The 18,061-nt window shown below is 56.0% G+C and overlaps 1 protein-coding gene across 4 annotated transcripts; it reads left to right on the plus strand.

Moving 5' to 3' along the window:
- Positions 1 to 1,144: 1,144 nt before the first annotated feature.
- Positions 1,145 to 14,666, plus strand: LOC307112918 (dual specificity protein phosphatase 13B; the record flags this gene model as incomplete). Of its 4 annotated transcripts, XM_079794052.1 has the most annotated exons (6): positions 4,583 to 4,801; positions 6,661 to 6,864; positions 7,805 to 7,899; positions 11,637 to 11,810; positions 13,591 to 13,811; positions 14,464 to 14,666. In XM_079794052.1, the coding sequence occupies 6 exons, from the start codon at positions 4,706 to 4,708 to the stop codon at positions 14,664 to 14,666; spliced, it is 993 nt and encodes a 330-aa protein (XP_079650178.1). The 4 variants fall into 4 exon arrangements, with proteins under 4 accessions (XP_079650180.1, XP_079650181.1, XP_079650178.1 ...); XM_079794054.1 differs by lacking the exons at positions 4,583 to 4,801; positions 6,661 to 6,864; positions 7,805 to 7,899 and adding an exon at positions 1,145 to 1,552; XM_079794053.1 differs by lacking the exons at positions 4,583 to 4,801; positions 6,661 to 6,864; positions 7,805 to 7,899 and adding an exon at positions 10,511 to 10,863.
- Between the last annotated feature and the right edge of the window lie 3,395 nt (positions 14,667 to 18,061).

Here is an 18,061-nt window from a genome sequence, read left to right on the forward strand (position 1 = left end):
CCATCTGTGACCTGGGCCCCAGCCCCTCCTTGGCCTTGCTTTCCCAACCAGTGCAAGACAGACTTCAGTGGCTCTGATGGGGATGGGGACAGGTTCTGGAGTGGACATGCTTACATGGGATGTCCTGGTGTGGACTTTACCCTCAAGCTGGCCTCAAGGCCAGGACAGCAGGGAGGCTTCCTACTGCCGCTGGTTCTTCCCCTGCCCCATCAGGACCTTCCTGAAGTCATCTGGGAGCCAGCAAGTCATCTCATCTCATGCCAATACCTAGCTCTGGGAGAAGGACCCATATAGACCTTTCTCAGTTTCTGTTGTGGAGACAAAAGCCCTTATAATTAGAGGACTCTCCCTCCCAACTCAAAAAATGTTTCTGATGACAGGCCCTTAGGCTCTTCAGAAAGTCTAGGGCAACATTCACTTCCCTTCTTTCTTCCCTTTGACATACATGGCCCATTTCAGACTTCTCTTTTGAGAAATCAGCCATCTGCATGACAAAATCACTGTTCAAACCTTCACTCATGAACCCTGTGGGTACCCTTCAGATGAGGTCTTCCATGCCTACTCTCCACAGTTCTCTGACTCTGCAAGTCAGGAAACTTCTTCTGAGCCCTAGAATCTGGAGAATCCAACAGCCATGCAGTTCTGACCCAGACTGCAGAGCTTTTTCTATCATTGATCCTTAGAGTCAACCATCTCCTTTCCACCCTGCATCTCTACTTTAACTCAGTCTTCAGAACAGAATAGCCTTTTCGGGCTTCTTAACCTGTCCAGAAATGTTTCTTAAGCATATATTATGTGTTAGAAACAGAACATCCTTTGTTTCATTAAATCTTCACAATTCTTCTTCTTCTTTTTTTTTTTTTATCCTCACCTGAGGATATTTTCCCATTGATCTTTAGAGAGAGAGTGGAAGAGAGAAGGAAATACAGAGAGAAACATCGATGTGAGAGAGAGAGATTGGTTGCCTCCTGCAGGAGCCCTGACCAGGGCCCAGGCTGGGGAGGAGACTGCAACCAAGGTACATGCCCTTGTGCTCTTGACCAGAATTGAACCCGGGACCCTTCAGTTCACAGGCCAACACTCTATCCTCTGAGCCAAACCAGCCAGGGCAGATCTTCCCAATTCTCTGAGGTAGGTGCAATTTTATCCTTACTTTGCAGATGAAGAAACTGAGATAAAGTGGTTTGCAGAGGTATGTCTGATTCCATGTGGTCAATGGAGTTTGGGGTTGGCGGGGGTGACTTGGGGAAGAAAATGTCCTGTTCCCTCTGGAGGCCCCGGTGACTTGCTGAGTCACTTCTTTTTGTCCCACCTGTCCCTGCCAATCTCCGGAAGGAGAAATGACACTGGAGAGGCCGAGAGGAGTGACTGCAGAGACAGGGGAGTGGGTGGGCTGGCCCATGGCTGAGGCCTCGCTCCTGGAGCTGTGGGGAGATACGGAAGCCACACCTTGCCCCAGTGTTGTGGAACTGGAGGAGCTCCTGAGGGCAGGGAAAATCTCTTCTTGCAACCGGGCGGACGAAGTTTGGCCCAACCTTTACATCGGAGATGCGTGAGTAGTAGCTGGCTTGAGGGGTGCGGGGGTGGGAACAGGAACAGACAGTTCCTGGGCTCTTTACCAGAGATAGGAGCGGGATGGGAACACGGGGAAACAGTTCTGCACTGAGCTTTCTAGACCAGGGACTTTCTCCAGAAGTCCTGTGTGCAGTGATCATATGCGGCCACCAGGGGGAGTGGGGACTTTGCCTGCCTGAAAGAGGGGAGCTCCCAGAAATTCCTGGAGTCTGCTGACATATCCAGGAAAATTGGGGCGTTTCAGGGGCAGAGGCCTGGGGAATGGTGACGTGGGGTATGAAGTGGATTGGACAGAGAGATTCCCTTCCTGGTCCCAGCCTCTCTCCTCGGGTCACAGTGGGCGAGGAGGCCTGACTAAAGGTGAATCAGGAAAGTTGTCACCCCTAAACATTTGCAGAGTAGAAGCAGGTATGAGGCAGTGGCCAGTAGAGGCCGGAAGCGTGTGGGAAGGCCTGGGGCAGGAAGGGCGGGGTGCTCCGTCCCAGGGGTGAGGCAATCCTTTCCTTTCTGTCCCAGCCAGCAGGGGCACATGACCTCAGGAAGCAAAGAGGGGCTAGAGATAACTTCCTATCCCACCAGCTCTCCCACCAAAAGCTCTGAGGGTTGGCCTGTGCGCTGTGGATCCAGCTCTAGCTTGCTGGGTTCCTTCCGCCTTCCTTTGGACCCTAATGGCTCCATCCCTCTGAAGTAGGGGGCCTGACAAAACCTCCCTCCTGGACCCCATGGCCCAGCCAGCAGCCAGCCCCCTTCCTCCGCTCCCCAGGGCCACAGCCAATAACCGCTTTGAGCTCTGGAAGCTGGGCATCACCCACGTGCTGAACGCCGCCCACGGAGGCCTCTACTGTCAGGGCGGCCCCGACTTCTACGGCAGCAGCGTGAGCTACCTGGGGGTGCCAGCCCACGACCTCCCCGATTTCGACATCAGTGCCTACTTCTCCTCCGCAGCTGACTTCATTCACCGCGGCCTCAGCACACCTGGGGGTAGGACTTGGGGTCTGATCTCAGGTCCATCCTGTCCAGTCGTGGGGGGATGTCCAGTTTCCCCTCAAACATCAGTGCCCTCCCATCCCTAGTTTTTATTTTTATTTTTTCCAAACTGTGAGAGGAAGTTTATCTAGAAAGTCACAGAGGGGGGAGTGAGCCGTAGAAGAAATGGGCTCAGGGAACAAGCCGCAGAGGCCAAGGAAGGGCCGGGGAGAAGGAGGGAGCAAGGAGAAGGCAGCCGGAGGAAAGCGGGGAGGAGGCGCTGCGCTCTCCACAGAGAGAGCCGCCCTGGGGCCTCCCCGAGGCCTAAGAGGAGGACCCCAACCATCCCTAGTTTTTAAAAAGCCATCAGGTTTTTTTTTTTTTTAAATTGTCTGCTCAGTGCTCCAGCGACTTATCCAACTGCACAGCTTCTCGTATGGAGAAACTGAGGCCTAGGATACAAGGCCATGCCGCGGGGCAGGAGCAGCCCTGGAAGCCAGGCCTCCCAAACTGCAAAACAACTCTTCCTCTGCAGCACTCAGCCTTCAGAAACCGCCGCCTGGTGCCCGGATGTCTGGTGTAGGCCATAAGTACTTTCAAATGGAAAAAACCTCCTAGCACCCAGCAGGCAACACGGGCCCTGGGGGAGCTGGGCCCCTGTTCTGTGTTGATCCTGGGGGAGCGCCGTGGCCCTGGCCGCTGGAACCTGGGCGAGCCAGCGTCCCTCTCTGGACTTCAGTTTCTCATCTGTGCGATGGGAGAGATAAGACTGTGCCTCACAGCACTTCTTAATACGCGAAACACTCGGACATTCATTTGTTCTCCATCCATTCCCTCGCCAGCTATTTACTATCTTCTCTGTGCCAGGCACTGAGCTAGGTGCTGGGAATTCACACGTAGGCCAGGCAGGGTGTCTGCCCTCACAGAACTTGTCGTTACGTTTGGTGGGAAGACAGTCAAAGCGTGAAGTAGTACGAGTGCTGCGCGAAGGAGTGGGGAAATGTGAAGAGCTAAGGGAACACAGGGCAGGGGTGCTCAGGGCAGAGGATCAGGGGGGGCAGGGCGACTTCCCGCTGCAGCAGTATTCACCGGGCCACGTGCAGAAAGGATGAGCTGCTCCATGATTCAGGCGACACCATGAGTGGTCAGGAAAAGCCTCTGCAAAGAAGCTGAACCCTGACAGATGAGTAGTAGATGTGAGTCAGCCCAAGAGCAGGGGGGAAGATTTACAAGGCGTTGGAATAGCATGTGCTAAGGCTGGAGGCCAGAGACCAGGACGGCTTCAAGGAGCTGGAAGTGACGCTGCGCTGCTAGAGCTGAAGGCTGGGGTGGGGCAGCCTGAGATGGGGCTGCAGGATCAGCTGGGGCCACTTCATGGAGGGTCTTATACGCCATGCTAAGGACTTTGGGCCCCAGCCCAAGGGGTCCACGTTGACCGTCTTCCCACCAAACATAATGACAGGTTCCATGAGGCTCAATAGGAGTGGGTCTACGCATTTGACAGGTCAAGGCACTGAGGTCCCTAAATGTTGAATGCCTTGGCCAGGGCTGGGCACAGAGTACACCCCAGGCAGAGCGGGGAGAGGAACGTGGGCCCCCACCCCGGCCCCTGGGTGGGCCTGCTGGCGGGAAAGGGTCTTCTTTCACCAGGATGTCTCCCTCAGCCAAGGTCCTGGTGCACTGTGTGGTGGGCGTGAGCCGCTCCGCCACCCTGGTCCTGGCCTACCTCATGCTGCACCAGCAGATGTCCCTGCGCCAGGCAGTGGTCACCGTGAGGCAGCACCGATGGGTCTTCCCCAACCGAGGCTTCCTTCACCAGCTCTGCCAGCTGGACCAGAAGCTGCGGGGTGCAGGCCGGAGCTGAGGGGCCAGGTGAGGGCTGGGCAGGGTGAGGGAACAAGGGAGAAACAAGGCTGGGTGCAGTTAGAAGTGAGAGGCCAGTTGAGAGCTGGGCAGGGAACAGGAAGGGGGAGGCCAGTGAGGGCTGGGAGTGAAAGGTCAGGTGCGGGTGGCTGGGGGACATGGGGTGGGACAGTTGAGAGGTAGTTGTTAGGGCTGACTGGCTGGAACTGAGGGTTGAAAGGGGCTTGGCCCACTCTCCAACCTGCTGGGCCCCTCACTAACCCAAGGCCTTATCAGGGCCCAGCCAAGATCAGCCTCCAGTATGGCCCTCTGTCTCCCAGCCTACCCAGGTTCTTCAGACCCCAGAGAGGATGGAAAGACTAGGAAAGAAAGGGCTGGAAAGCTTAAAATGGAAGAGGTGAGGCCTTCCTACCTGGTCTTGATGCTGACCTGCCCTGCCTCCTTGGCCAAAAGCCTGTGGGGGCTCCCCTCCCCCACATAGGCAGCAGCCCAGCCAGTCCTGGAACCATGGACTGTCTGGATCTTCCCACAGCTTCAGCTCTGGGGGAAAGTGCGGCTGCAGCTATTGCTTAAGTTCCGTTAATTCTCACCTCAGCCCGGCCTCACCATCCCCACGTGGGGAAGGAGAACAGGTGCTGCCACCAGCCATGCCCTCCGCACACAGCCCTGCTGATGTGAAGTTCTCCTGTCATCATGCCAATCCATCCTCTCCTTCCACCCAGCACCCCGTGCCCTACCTGCCCCCACCCCTGCCGCCCAATCTGATCTCAGATCAATAGAAGGACTCTCCCTAACCTCCCTCCTCTCTGGTTCCGGGACCCCTTTAGGACATAAAGGTCTTACAGAAGTCTATTCAGACTCCTTCCTGCTTCCATTTCCCTGCCTCTTGTTCTGTGTTCAGCGCATGTGGGGCAATAGCACAAGGGGAACAGATCCCTAACACCCCCTCTCTGCAAGCCCCTCCCCTCCTGCTGGAGGCCCGGGTCCCCCGCTGCCTAGCAGACAGAGTCGGGATACCCCAGCAACACACTGCTTCCATTTCTCCGGCATCCGCCATGGCTTTTCCTCCAGCTCACTGGGAGGAGGCAAGGGTGTCTCTTCCTGGCGTGGCTCCAGGATTGTGAGGGCGCTGCAGAGTACCCACTGCCCTTCTCCCACCACACCCAGGCTGCGTCTGTCCCCAGCTGGTCCCAACAGCCCACCTCCCCCACATCACATCCCCCTTGAGTGCCATCAGCTGGGGGGTTAGGCCTCCAGAGCCGCTGTCCACACCCTGGGCCTGCCTCTAGCTCCTGCTAGCCAGCTCCTTCCCTCGGCTCTCCTCACCTTGACTTTGGCTGTGCCGCCCCACCCAGTGGCTCACAGGGGCTGCCGGTGGGGATGGGTGGCTGGCAGAGGCTCTCCTGAGAGTTGGAAGAGCAACAGCTTTCTCCTCCTGCTAAGAGCACGGCCTGAATCCTCCCCCGGCCCCCACTCAGAAGCGCTGCCTTGGTCTTTGAATGCATAGCTAGCTCAACCTAGTGGGGGTCGGGGGGGGGGCTCACATTAGCGATTTGACCCCTTCACACATGCTGCCAGGAGGGTGAGCATTTTGGGGATGGGGATTAGGGCCGGACGGAGGGCTAGGTTTGGAATTTGGGGGTGAGTGTAATGGGGGGAAATGAGGGTTATAGCTGGAGCTGGGCCTAGGCCTGGGGCTGGGCTGAGTGGGAAGCTGTTGTGGTGAGCTCTGAGCTCGGGGAGCCAGGAGGAGGGCCGGAATGCGTGCTCCCGCCCTGCTCTTTCCTCTAAACCGGCTTCAGGAGCCTGGCAGAGCAACAGCTCTCTGATCAGGCCCAGTCACCCCACTTCCTAGGCCTGAGGCTCTCAAATACCCTGACCCTAAACCTCAGCATTTTCCCATCAGGCAGCTGGCTTTGGGGGAGTCATCTGAGCTACAGCACTGCACAGTTCCTGGGGGTGCATCCCCCAAATAGTCTGTGCAACTGGAGGCCCCGGGTGTTGTGCAGTGTGCAGCCCGTGCAGCCATACACCGCAGCCCTGGGGCGGGGCACTCTGCAAAATGAGGGGCTGGGAGCCCCGGGCCCCAAACCCGCCTCCTCATCTCTCCCAGCACCGGTGCCCTCTTGACCTTACCCAGAGGGTTCGAAGCAGAAGCAGGTTTCGGTGGCAGCTCCTATCCTGAGCTAATGATGTGACCCCAGCCAACCTGGCCTTGGCTTACCTGCCTGTGACATGGAGCTCATTCTCCCCCAGAGCTGGTCCTTGCTCCCTGCCACGGGGCTCTGCCACCTTGCCACCCTGGCACTGGCCCTGCTGGCGCTGCTGGGGGCTCTGGCCCCGGTGGACACCCAGAAGACGGTAAGAGCCCAGCGTGGGGTCCGGCCTACAGCCTGCTACTCCTTCCGCCTCCTCGGGCTGCCTGCACTTTCTCTCAGCCACTGTCTTCAGTCCCCGCAGGTGGGAATGGGCCCTGAGGGCTGGAGGGAGTGGGGTGGGGGGAGTACAGGAGGAGAGCCGAGGAGATTGCAATTGTCCAGGGTAGCCCTTGTCCACAGCTGCCTCCACCAGCTCTCCCTGGGCGCAGGGAGCCCCAGCAGGGGCTGGGCCTTATTCCCTGGAGCCCAGACTTCAGAGACCCTGTAGGCGTGGCTGAGGGGGTGCACAGGTGTGTGCGCATGGTACCTGAGAGTGAGTGGGGAGAGCACTGAGGTTTGGGTATATGAGGAGGGTCTCTGGAGAGCAGGGGTGGGGGAGGGGGGTTCTTAATAAGCCCAAATCCAAGGTCTCAAGCTGATCCCAGTTAACCTTAGGAGGGCCCTAAGGACCGTCTCCCTGGCCACAGGGAAGTGGGACCTGGGGCGGAATGCCTCTGGGGGAAGGAGGAACTCGGCAGAGGGCAGAGGGGCTTCCGGACACAGCTTCTGACAGCCGGGCCAGGGCGTCGGAAGACCTGCTCTGAACCCCACTGACCCCTGTGTCTGTCTGTCTTCCCACTTCCCTCAGCCCGAGTCTTCTGACCTTAATGTAATCCTTAGCCCTCAACTAAAGGCGCTGGGCCTGGGTGCTGATGTTGGTGATCCCGCTGGTTTGTGTGTGATTTGGGCTGCTCTCTTCCCCATCCTCCTCCAGAGAGGATCCTTCCAGCTTCAACTTTCTGCCCATGTTCCACACCCCCCTTGGAGGCCAAGGGAGCTTTTACAATGGCTTATTGGATCTTCCTTCTCCCTGCCCACAACCAGCATACACATCCACGCATGCCGCAGGAGATTGCAAGTGCCCTGGCTGGGTGTGGCCCTGACCATGCCATGGGACCAGTGGGGGAGCGGGGAGTGGCAGGAGAGGCCAGAGAGGGGGAGCAGCACATCATGCTTTATAATTAAACTCAAATCAAAAATAGAAACAGCAGCAAGTGCGCAGAGACAAGCGGCTGGAAGTCAGCAGCACAACGTGCCTGTCAGAAAAGACCGGAGCCTGGGCCAGATCCCCCCGCAGGTGGGTGAGTGCCCCTATTTCAGGGGGTGCACAGAGCCTGCTGGGTAGTGAGGGCCAGGGCACTTGGGCCTGCGTGTATTGTGGTGGGGGCAGGGGGGACTGGGTTAGATTGGGGGGATGGACTGGTCAGATAAAGGCACAGACAAAGCATAGCAGAGCCAGAAAGACCTGAGCTTGAATCCTGTCTCCCGTGCTATTGGCTGTGTGACCTTGGGTATATTGCTGAATCTCTCTGAGTCTGTTTCCTCCCCTGTAAAATGGGGATAATGATTATTACCTGCTTCATCAGGGTCCTGTGCGGATTCAAGGAGAAGATGTAAACACTTAGTTCTGGCTGTCCAGAGCTAAGTACATAGTACATCCTCAGTGAGAGGTGAATATAACAATAATCGTGGCCAGACAGAGAAAGAGACATCAGGAAACACAGAGATAAAGACCATGCCTCACTGTCCCATGGGAAGTTACCCTCTGCCCGGGATATGGCTCAGGCTTGAATAGGTAACAGTAATAATAGTGGTGATAACAGTCAGATGTCCCATTTATTGGGCATCTACCGTGAGGCAGAGCCTGTGGGAAGTGCCTTCCATTTATTACCCCGTGGGATCCTCACAGCGGCCCCACCGAGGACACTGGCTCAGAGACGTGCGCACAGATGCAAGCACCAGGCCTACGAACTCGGCCCAGGTCTGCCCTCCTCCAAGGTCTGCACGCTGGGTACCAACCCACCGGCCGCTCACCACTGGCAGCCCACGAACACCTCTTTTAGGCTTCCTTCGCCAGACTCCTCAGAGAGAGATCTCCCACCCCACCTGTCCTGCCCCCCCCTGTCCCATGGCCACATCCCACCTGGTCTGTCTGCGGGGGAGGAGGGGCAGCGAGAGTGAGCAGCAGGGAAGAGCAGGGGGAGAGCTCCTGGGGCCGTGCGAGGAGTGGGTGGCAAACAGCTGCTGCCCTGAGACAGCCTGGCCTGGTCCGAGGCCACCAGCAGGCAGGGCTGCTGGGAGGCTGTGGAGCAGCCCAGCTCCCGGGGAGGGTGGGAGACGGAGGCCGCGGGAAAGCAAGGAGGAGAGATGCAAAGGCAGGAGTGTGTGAACTTGCAATCAGCAGCGACACAAGAGCAGGCAGAGCAGGTGCCTACAGAGGCATCGGTTAGCTTAGGGGGAGATGCAGGAGGGAGGCCCCGGGTGCATGGGGAGAGCAGCCACGCCGGCCCTGTCCCTGACGGAGCTGGGCCCTGCGTCACCCCCAGGGGGCCGAGGAGATGTGGGAGGAAGTGTTGGGCGGGTCCTTGGCAGTCCAGGTCTGTGGGTGGCAGAAACCAGGGGAGCTGCTGCAGCCACCAACTCCCTGCCCATGGTTGTGCCTGGAGCGTGAAGAATGTGTCACTGGGCACGGGGCTGCCCACAGTGAGCTGCCGGTGGGTTGGTACCCAGCGTGCAGACCTTGGAGGAGGGCAGACCTGGGCCGAGTTCCTAGGCCTGGTGCTTGCATCTGTGCGCACGTCTCTGAGCCAGTGTCCTCAGTGGGGCCGCTGTGAGCTAATACATGGAAGGCACTTCCCACAGGGGCTGGCCTGCCTCCGCTGGCAAAGCGGGATGGGGTAGACAGGTGGGGGATCCCTCCAGGAGCATCAGGAGGGAGGCCCTAGATGGGGTCTGACAAGGAGTACCCCTTAGTCCAAGGGAAAGGTGCCATTCTCGAGACCTGGGCCTAGGTCCCCTAGGAGGCTGAGGGGGGGCTGTGGCTGAGGAACCCCAGATCCTTGATTCCTCTGCTGTCTCCTCTCTGCCCAGGAGCCTCTGGAGGAGCAGGGTCCAGCTCCCTCATCCAAAGCCTGGCTGCCTGCTCCCAGGCACAGCTGGGCTGCGAGGCACCCACTGGCCACTGGGGGGCAACCTTACCCCATGCCAAGCTCAGAGGCCTGAGCCCGCGCCTGCCCGACTTCCCCAAGCCCCATCTGCCTTGCCTGGGGCTCAAGCACCAGCTGGCAGCTTCAGACCAGTGTGGCTTTTGGATGATTCTGGAGCCCGGGGGCGTACCCCATCCTAACACACTACCCCACTCTCTACGCTGTAGTTGCTGCACACCCAGCCCCTCCTCTCTTTCTCAGGTCAGACCCCTACAGACTCCTGGGTCGGGCAACCCCAGGGCATTTAACATGGGAAGAGAAATGTGGCCAAGACTGAAGCAAAGACTTGCTTGAGGCCAGGCTCTCCTCCCTCCCTCTCGCAGGTTCTCTTCCCACCACTTCAGGCAGCAGCTTCCCCTCTCCGTGGGGAGTTCCAGGCCTAAGAGCCTTTAATCCCAAAGAGATGCCCAGCCTGGAGAAGGCCTGGGGTTTGGAGGGACTGCGCTCCCCCCTACAGGGGCCGAGGTCTGCTCTCAGCGCCCCCGTCCCCCCACCCTCCAACCCCACCCCCGTGGGCTCCAAGAGGAGGCCTGGAATTCTAACCGCTTCACAGCATTTGTGTTCTGGGCGGAACCTGCCCCAGCCCCATTCCGCTCATGTGCTTAGCCCTGTCCTTGCCCTCACTCCCCCACTCCCGGCCCTAGACCATGCCCTAGGTAGGTGGCAGGCCACTCAGCCTGCCCTGAGAGGTCACAGTGGGGGATGAGGGGGAAAACCGGGTCTTCACTTCCGCCCTGCCCGCCGGCTGCCCGCTGGGTGAGCTTGGCCAAGCCAGTGGCCTCCTGGGTGCCTGTTTCTCTCTCTGGTCCTGGCACCGCCTGCCAAAGAGAAAAGATGTTTTTTCCAGTGTGTACCTTCCCTAGTTACTGGTTGAGAGGGCCAGGGGCAGTTAGCCAAGATAGGCACTCCTTCCCAGGACGACACCAGACTCACGTTCTGGTGCCACTGACCACTCAGCTCAGCAGGGGCCCGGACCCCCTCAGCCAGCTGATTCCTGAGACAACTCACCCCAACTGGGTGAGGCCTGACCCGCAGCGCTGGCCCGAGTCATCGGGGTAAGGAGGAAAGTCCCAGGACTTACAGGCACATGCGTACCAGCAGCACCAGGCTCCCTGTAGAGTTGAGTGGGCTAGTGACCACGCTCTGGAGTCCCCAAAGGTTGTAACTAGAAGACGTGGGGACTGAGCTGCGGGGTCAGAGAACGGGATCGAAACCACAGCCTCGCCACACATCAGCCACATGGTTGTGGGCGGCCCTTAACATTTTCCTCTCTGACCTTCAGCTTTCCCCCATGTAAAACAGGGACCTCCCACAGTGAGAGGCATTAGCTCATTCAGTATGGAAATGCAACAGATGTCCTTCATAGCCCAGGCCCCTCACTCAGAGATGGGCTCTGCTCTCCAAGCACCTGAACATGGAGGTCAGCCCAGGAGGTAGCAGAGGAGGGGGCTGAGATGAGCTGCCCAGGCCGAGGGGGGCCACAGCCATCCGAGGCCTCCATCCCTACAAAGTCCCAAGTGGCCAGCGACTTAAGAGGTCGGATCTGCACTGACTCATCACCACAAACAGGGAGCCCCAAGGACCCCTGGGCCAAAGTTTCTGACCTCAAGGGCCTCTGGAGAGGGTGGGAGAGAGGGTAACAAGAGGTTGATGCCCTTGTTCCTGGGGAAAGGGTCTAGGCCTCAGCCCAGCTGAGTCGGTTAATAGCCTCACACCAACTAGCTGAAGCCCTTCCCGCACCAGCCCAGTCCCACCTGGGCCTCTGGGTGAGCCGGACACACCTTCTGGGAGCATGCCTCTAGCCACCGCGGTGTCCACCCTGTTCCAGGATGGATTCCCTGCAAAAGCAGGACCTCCGGAGACCCAAGATCCACGGAACAGTCTCTGTGTCCCCCTACCAGCCGCCCACGCTGTCCTCACTGCAGCGCTTGCTGTGGGTCCGTCGGGCCGCCATGCTGAGCCACATCGATGAGGTCTGGCCCAACCTCTTCCTGGGAGATGCGTAAGTCCGACCCACGTGGGAGAGTGGGGAGCAGAAGGGGAGCCTCTCCCAGAGCCCTCCAGGGGCACAGGTGGTACCCCGTTGCCTCCCATCATCTCTTTCCACATGTTTCTTCCCTGTTATAGACATTGCTTTTTGAATTGTGGAAGTAGAACACTCATAAGAAAAGTGCATAGAGTGTACGTATATGAACAGTTTCACCGCCCAGGGCAAGAAATAGGACATTACTTGTGCCTCAGAAATACCTTCTGAACGCTTCTCGCTCTAACTCTTTCCCTGTGGACAGCCACTAAGTGTTGAAGTAATTATTTCCTTGCTTTTCTTTATACTTTTACCATCCATATACCTAACCCTACACTTAGTTTAGTCTGTCTTTTAAAGTTAGGTGAATGGAATCACATTGTGTGTGTTTTGTGCGTGACACAATTTGTGCGAAATTGTAAGACTCACCCGTGTTATTTTTATTGCTGTAAAAATATCTGACTGTACAAATACCACATAGTTTATCCATTTTATTGTACACAAACACTTGAGTTGTTCCCACTTGCTGGCTATTATGAATAGTGATGCCAGGAACATTCTGGCGACACACACGAGTTACATAGGGTACATAGAGAGAGTAGAACTCTGTCTCTTTTTTTTTTTTCTTAAAATTTAAACATATGGATCAATATATGTGGATTTTAGAAATTTTCCTTAATACTTAGAGAATAGGGATGTTGTTCACAATATGGCAACTATGCTATCCTCCCTACAGATAACCAGTAATAAAATCCTTGTTGACTTTTAAAAAGTGCATACATATACACACATACATACATGCTTTTCCACATTTCTTTTTTATTTTTACAGAAAATGGTATCACTTTATAATCCTGTTGTGTAATCTGCTTTATACAGAAAGCTTTTTAAATGGAATCATACTACATATTTTTAAAACCTTCTTAAACAACGTTCTGTTTTGTATTGTGCATTTTCCATAGGTTCTCAATATAGCATGAACACTTTTCTTTTTTTAATTACATTTATTGGGGTGGCATTGGTTAATGAACACCCTTCCTTGTTCACCTGTATCTACCCTATTTCAGTGGTTGCATAGTATGTCATTTACCTTACACACTCAGTCACCTATTAGAGGATATTTAGTGATTTCCCCCCAGATTCTTTCTTTAATTAAGTCCCTAGAAAGAGACTTGCTGGACAAAGTATGTGAACATTTAAAATATATATATATAGGTATATATATATATTTTTTGTTGATTTCAGAGAAGAAGGGAGAGGGAGAGAGAGATAGAAATATCAATGATGAGATAGGGGGGTAATGGGAGAATAAGGACACATATGTAACACCGTAATCAATAAAGAAATTTAAAAAAAAAGAAATATCAATGATGAGAGAGAATTATTGACTGGCTGCCTCCTGCACACCCCACACTGGGGATCGAGCCTACAACCCAGACATGTGTCCTAATCAGGAATCGAACTGTGACCTCCTGGATCATAGGTCAACGCTCAACCTCTGAGCCACATCGGCCGGGCAAACTCTTTTGATGCCTGTGGCCAAAATGCTCTCCAGAGAAGTTGGCCCGAGTGAAGGGAGTCTTGAACTCTCTAACTAGAGGAGACCCTTCACCGGGGACCAGTTCGCTGTCCCCGCCTCTCCCCTTGATGGCAGTGGCAGAGGAGGGAAGGAGACAGTTCCAGCCCAGCCAGAACTGACCCCCCAAGGGAGACCTGCCCCCACCTCCCAATTCCCAGCCTCCCCTGTGCCCTCCCTCCAGGTATGCAGCCCGGGACAAGAGCAAGCTGGCCCAGCTGGGCATCACCCATGTTGTGAATGTTGCCGCGGGCAAGTTTCAAGTGGACACAGGTGCCAAGTTCTATCACGGAATGCCCTTGGAGTACTATGGCATCGAGGCTGATGACAACCCCTTCTTTGACCTCAGTGTCTACTTCCTGCCTGTTGCCCGATACATCCGAACTGCCCTCAGTGTTCCCCAAGGTGGGCTCCGGGGAAGGAGGAGGCGGGGAGGAGGTGGGGTGGGTGAGAGCCGGGGCTGTCCATTTTCCAGCAGCACTGACAGGGAGTGTGTCCTGAGCCACAAACCTCTCCAGCACCCACCACCCATGGTGCAAATAGCTACTACCATTTAGTGAGCATGCCCTTCAGAGACTCCCTGGCAACCACCAATCACAGACAGAACGAAGGACCGGTGTGGTCATCAGTATAACCCTATCCCTCCGTGAGAGAGCAGGTGTGGGTAGCAGGCATGGGACCTAGCAAAGGCTTTGAGCAGACTCTTCTAAAGTGAAGCCTTGGCATAGGGCTGCAGGGACAGGGGAGAGGGCAGAACTGGGGGGAAAGAGAGACACAGACCCAGAGGACTCCAACAGTACCCCCTTCTCCCCCTCCCCACCAACTCCCCAGGGTTTCAAGGATGCCAGAGGGAGCACCTTGAACCAGGAGAAGGGAATCCCAGCTGCTAACCTTACTCTTCCGCTAACTTACTGTGTGACCTTGAGCCAGTTCCTTTCCCTCTCTGGGCCTCCTTTGCCCCAGCTGACACCGGACACAGTGTCAGCATTCTCGGATACTGTGATAGGTGGGCTGGAGGCTGGCCAGGTAATTGACGCGAGGTCGGGTCTCCCTGCAGGCCGCGTGCTGGTACACTGCGCCATGGGGGTGAGCCGCTCCGCCACGGTCGTCCTGGCCTTCCTCATGATCTACGAGAACATGACACTGGTGGAGGCCATCCAGACGGTGCAGACCCACCGTGATATCTGCCCCAACTCGGGCTTCCTCCGGCAGCTCCAGGTTCTGGACAACCGACTGGGGCGGGAGACGGGGCGACTCTGACCTGGTGGACAGCCAGGAGCCCTGGCCCTCTGGTTAGCGTGGCCCCACCCACCAGCCTGGCCCTGGGGACAGCAGCCTCTGCTGTTTCCTGTGACCTTGAGATGAACTTAGCAAGTGGGGCTTAGCTGAGGCAGAGGCAGGGAGAGCTGGTTGGTTCCCTTTTAGCAGGTGGATTTCCCTGACCCAATCCAGAGATTCTTTATGCAAAAGAGTTCAGTCTGTCTCTATAATAAAAGGTTCATCATAATAAAGAGACCTTCTGGTGGTTTGTGGGGTGGTGGCCACGATATTCCAGAAGGCTTGCCGGCTCGGATGCGGTGTGATGGCAGCCTGGAGACGGGGTCTGAGTCCCTGTCAAGGCTTCATGAAGAAGGAGGGCAGGTGAGGATCCATTAGTGATACCGACCTTGGGTGCAAGAGGAAGGCGTGGAGTACAAGTGCGGAGAATTAGCTGACCTTTCTTCATCTTGTCCTCCTCCTACCATCACCAAGAGCCAGGTTGCCTGAGTAAAGACCAAAGTTCGATGCATCACTGTCTTCACTATGAGGCCCTGGCCAGTGTGGCTCAGTTGGTTGGTGCATCATCCTGTGCACTGGAAGGTCATGGGTTCGATCCCCAGTCAGGTGCATGGGTGGGGGCAGCTGAACAATATGTCTCTCTTACTTTGATATCTCTCTCTCTCTCTCTCTCTCTCTCTCTCTCCCTCTCTCTCTCTCTCTCTCTCTCTCTCTAAATATAAAAAATAAAACCAAACAAAATACCCCCTCCACAACTCACTTTGTGCAAATAGCACCTCTTGAATCCTGTCCATCTTTTCATTTACACTCTACTTTCAAAATTACACCACCTAGAAAACTGAGGATTAAACAGGAGGACAGGGGTTGAGGAGGAGATACCCCAGGACTCCTAGGTGAAAGGTGGTTATATGATGGAGCAAGACATTTAGCTCTGAGTTTCTCTGTACTTGTGCCCTAAGAAAACCATATTAAAGCCTGCAGTGTCCTCACCTGTACGTGGTACAAGGTGTTATGAGGATTATAATTGGGCTGCGTTTCCTTCTCCCTCTCTGGTTGCCCCTATTTAGCCCTTGCCTTCTCCAGCTGACTCCTAAAGGCCACCGTTCCTTAGGGTTCTGTCCTCTGCCTCTTCTCCCCCTCAGTGTCCTTGCCCTCCTGGGCAGGGGGGGCGGTCCTCTTGCTCCCACAGCCTCAGTTCACATCTCTGGGCTGATGACTCCCAGATCCCCGTGGCCGGCCCAGTTCTCTCTTCTGAGCTCAGAGCCTCTGTATCCCACTGGCCACCTCCATGTGAATACTGCCCTTGAACTTCAAACGCAGCTGAACTTTCCATCACCCCTCCACCCGGACTACTTCTCCTCTGAGTCTGACAGCCACTGTTACTCATGTCAGTGATGGGTGTCACCTGGACTCCTGCCTCTCATCCAATCAGCCTATCGATTCCTCCTCCCAGATACAACTTGGATCTGCTCACTTCATGTTTGTTGTGACTACTCTAGTTCAAGCCAAGCTCACCTCTCACCTGGATTCTTACAACAACCTCTGCCTCCAGCCTGGGCCCCCTAGTCTCCATGTGGCATGCCAACATCTGACCAACATAAAACTCTGACCACGTCACTCCTCTGCTTACAGCCCCGAAGTACAAAGACCTTGATGAAGTATAAAGATGCTTCGTTAACTGAGAAGTTCTCAGACCTCCAGCCATATCTCTTGCAATTCGTTCTCATGCATACCACATCATTAAGAAACAGTACACCTACTTGCAGTTCCCAGAATGCACCACACTCTCGGACCTCTGCTAACGGGCACCCGCTCCCAGTTGCATCACTGAAGGCACCACTCTCCCCACTCTCCACTGCGGTCTCCTCGGGGCTTCAGCTTAGACATCTCTCCTGGGAAGCTCTCCTAGACCCCCGGCCTGAGAGAAGTGCTGCTCGCGGGCTACCACGGTGTCCTGCCACCTCTTAGGACACCTCCTATCGCTCTGGATTACAATCGCCTGGGCCTTATCCTCCTCTTCCAACTTCGGTCTCGGGCCAGGCTTTCCCTGGGCTGCGTGCCCCTCCCCAGGGAACCCCTCTCTGGCTATAGCCCTGCCTTAGGTGCAGCTGTGTTTCCGTGGACCAGCAGCCACAGGATGGCGCCACTGCCACTCAGCATTCTCGAAGAGCCTCCAGGAGGAGCAGATCCCAGCTGCCCTTCCTCCAGAGGGGACCTGCTCTCCTCCAAGCTCCACCTGCTGCATCTCACCGCTTGGTTACCCTGACACTGTCTTCCCAGTTCACCTTGTCCCCTTGGGCCACCTCTGACTCCCCTCCCTCCTCCTCACCAAGGCTCTCTGGAGGCTTACGGGGCTTTCCCCCTTCTCTGCCATCTGGTCTCTTTCCAGAAGGCAAGTGCTTTTTCTTTGTACAAATCTAGTGGCCCCTCAGCGCAAACCAGGCTGAGGAATCCTGGGCTTGGTCAAGGAAAAGGTGTCTCTTCCAAGCAGACAGAGCTGCAAGTCCGGGTGCTCAACTGAGGCACTGGGCGCAGGCTGTGTTTCAGCCCCCGTTCATTCCTTCTGCAATTTATAAACTGTACAAACACAGGCTGGCTGACCTGGGATGTAGGGATTGATATCCTCATTTTACAGATGAACAAATGGAGGCTCAGAGAAGAAGGTGAAATGGGACTGAAATACTGCGTCCTGGATCTGGGCTCTCTGGGCTCTGGCCTCAAAGGGCAGGTACTGCCCAGCCAGCTCCTCTGCTCTCCTCCCTGCAGCATTTGGTTGGCCCTAGTCCCAGCTGGCTGTCGGTGCTCTCTGGGCCTTTGCCAAAGCTGGAAGATGGCAGAAGGGCTGTTGCCGCTGTGCCCGAACAGGCAGAGTCCCGCTCCAACCTAGGGGTTGAAAATAATTCTCAGTCCGTCCTCAGGTTGTTGAGGCCCATAATTATCCAGAGCAGACAAAGCTAGTCCCCGCTTGGCAGCCCAATCTGCCCACCCCAGTTCTCTTGGATCCCCCCGGTGCCTGACAACTCAGCCCTTGTAGCTATTTCTTGCTCATGCACTGTCAGCGGGAACCAAAATAGTGGCTCTAAATTAACATCCGGGGCTATGAGTGTGGGCCACCTGCCTCCGCCGGCTGGGGTGGGATGCCCGGAGGCTGAGGCAGAGCCACACCCTGGGGCTTGAGTGTCTGCAGGTCACCTTCTTGGGGCTCTGAGGGTTAGGCTTAGTCTAAGGCTCCAGGGGAAAGAGGGAGGGAAGCCCTGAGAAAGCAGGTGGTGAGAGAGCCAAAGGGAAACAGAGGTTGAACTCCAGACGGGTGCCTCCACCAGGAAGCCTTCCTGCCTGCTACACCTGCCCCAGAAAGTCTGTGCTGATGCATCGAC

The sequence above is a fragment of the Cnephaeus nilssonii genome (assembly GCF_951640355.1).
Source record: "Cnephaeus nilssonii genome assembly, chromosome: 16".
Lineage (NCBI taxonomy): Eukaryota > Metazoa > Chordata > Mammalia > Chiroptera > Vespertilionidae > Cnephaeus > Cnephaeus nilssonii.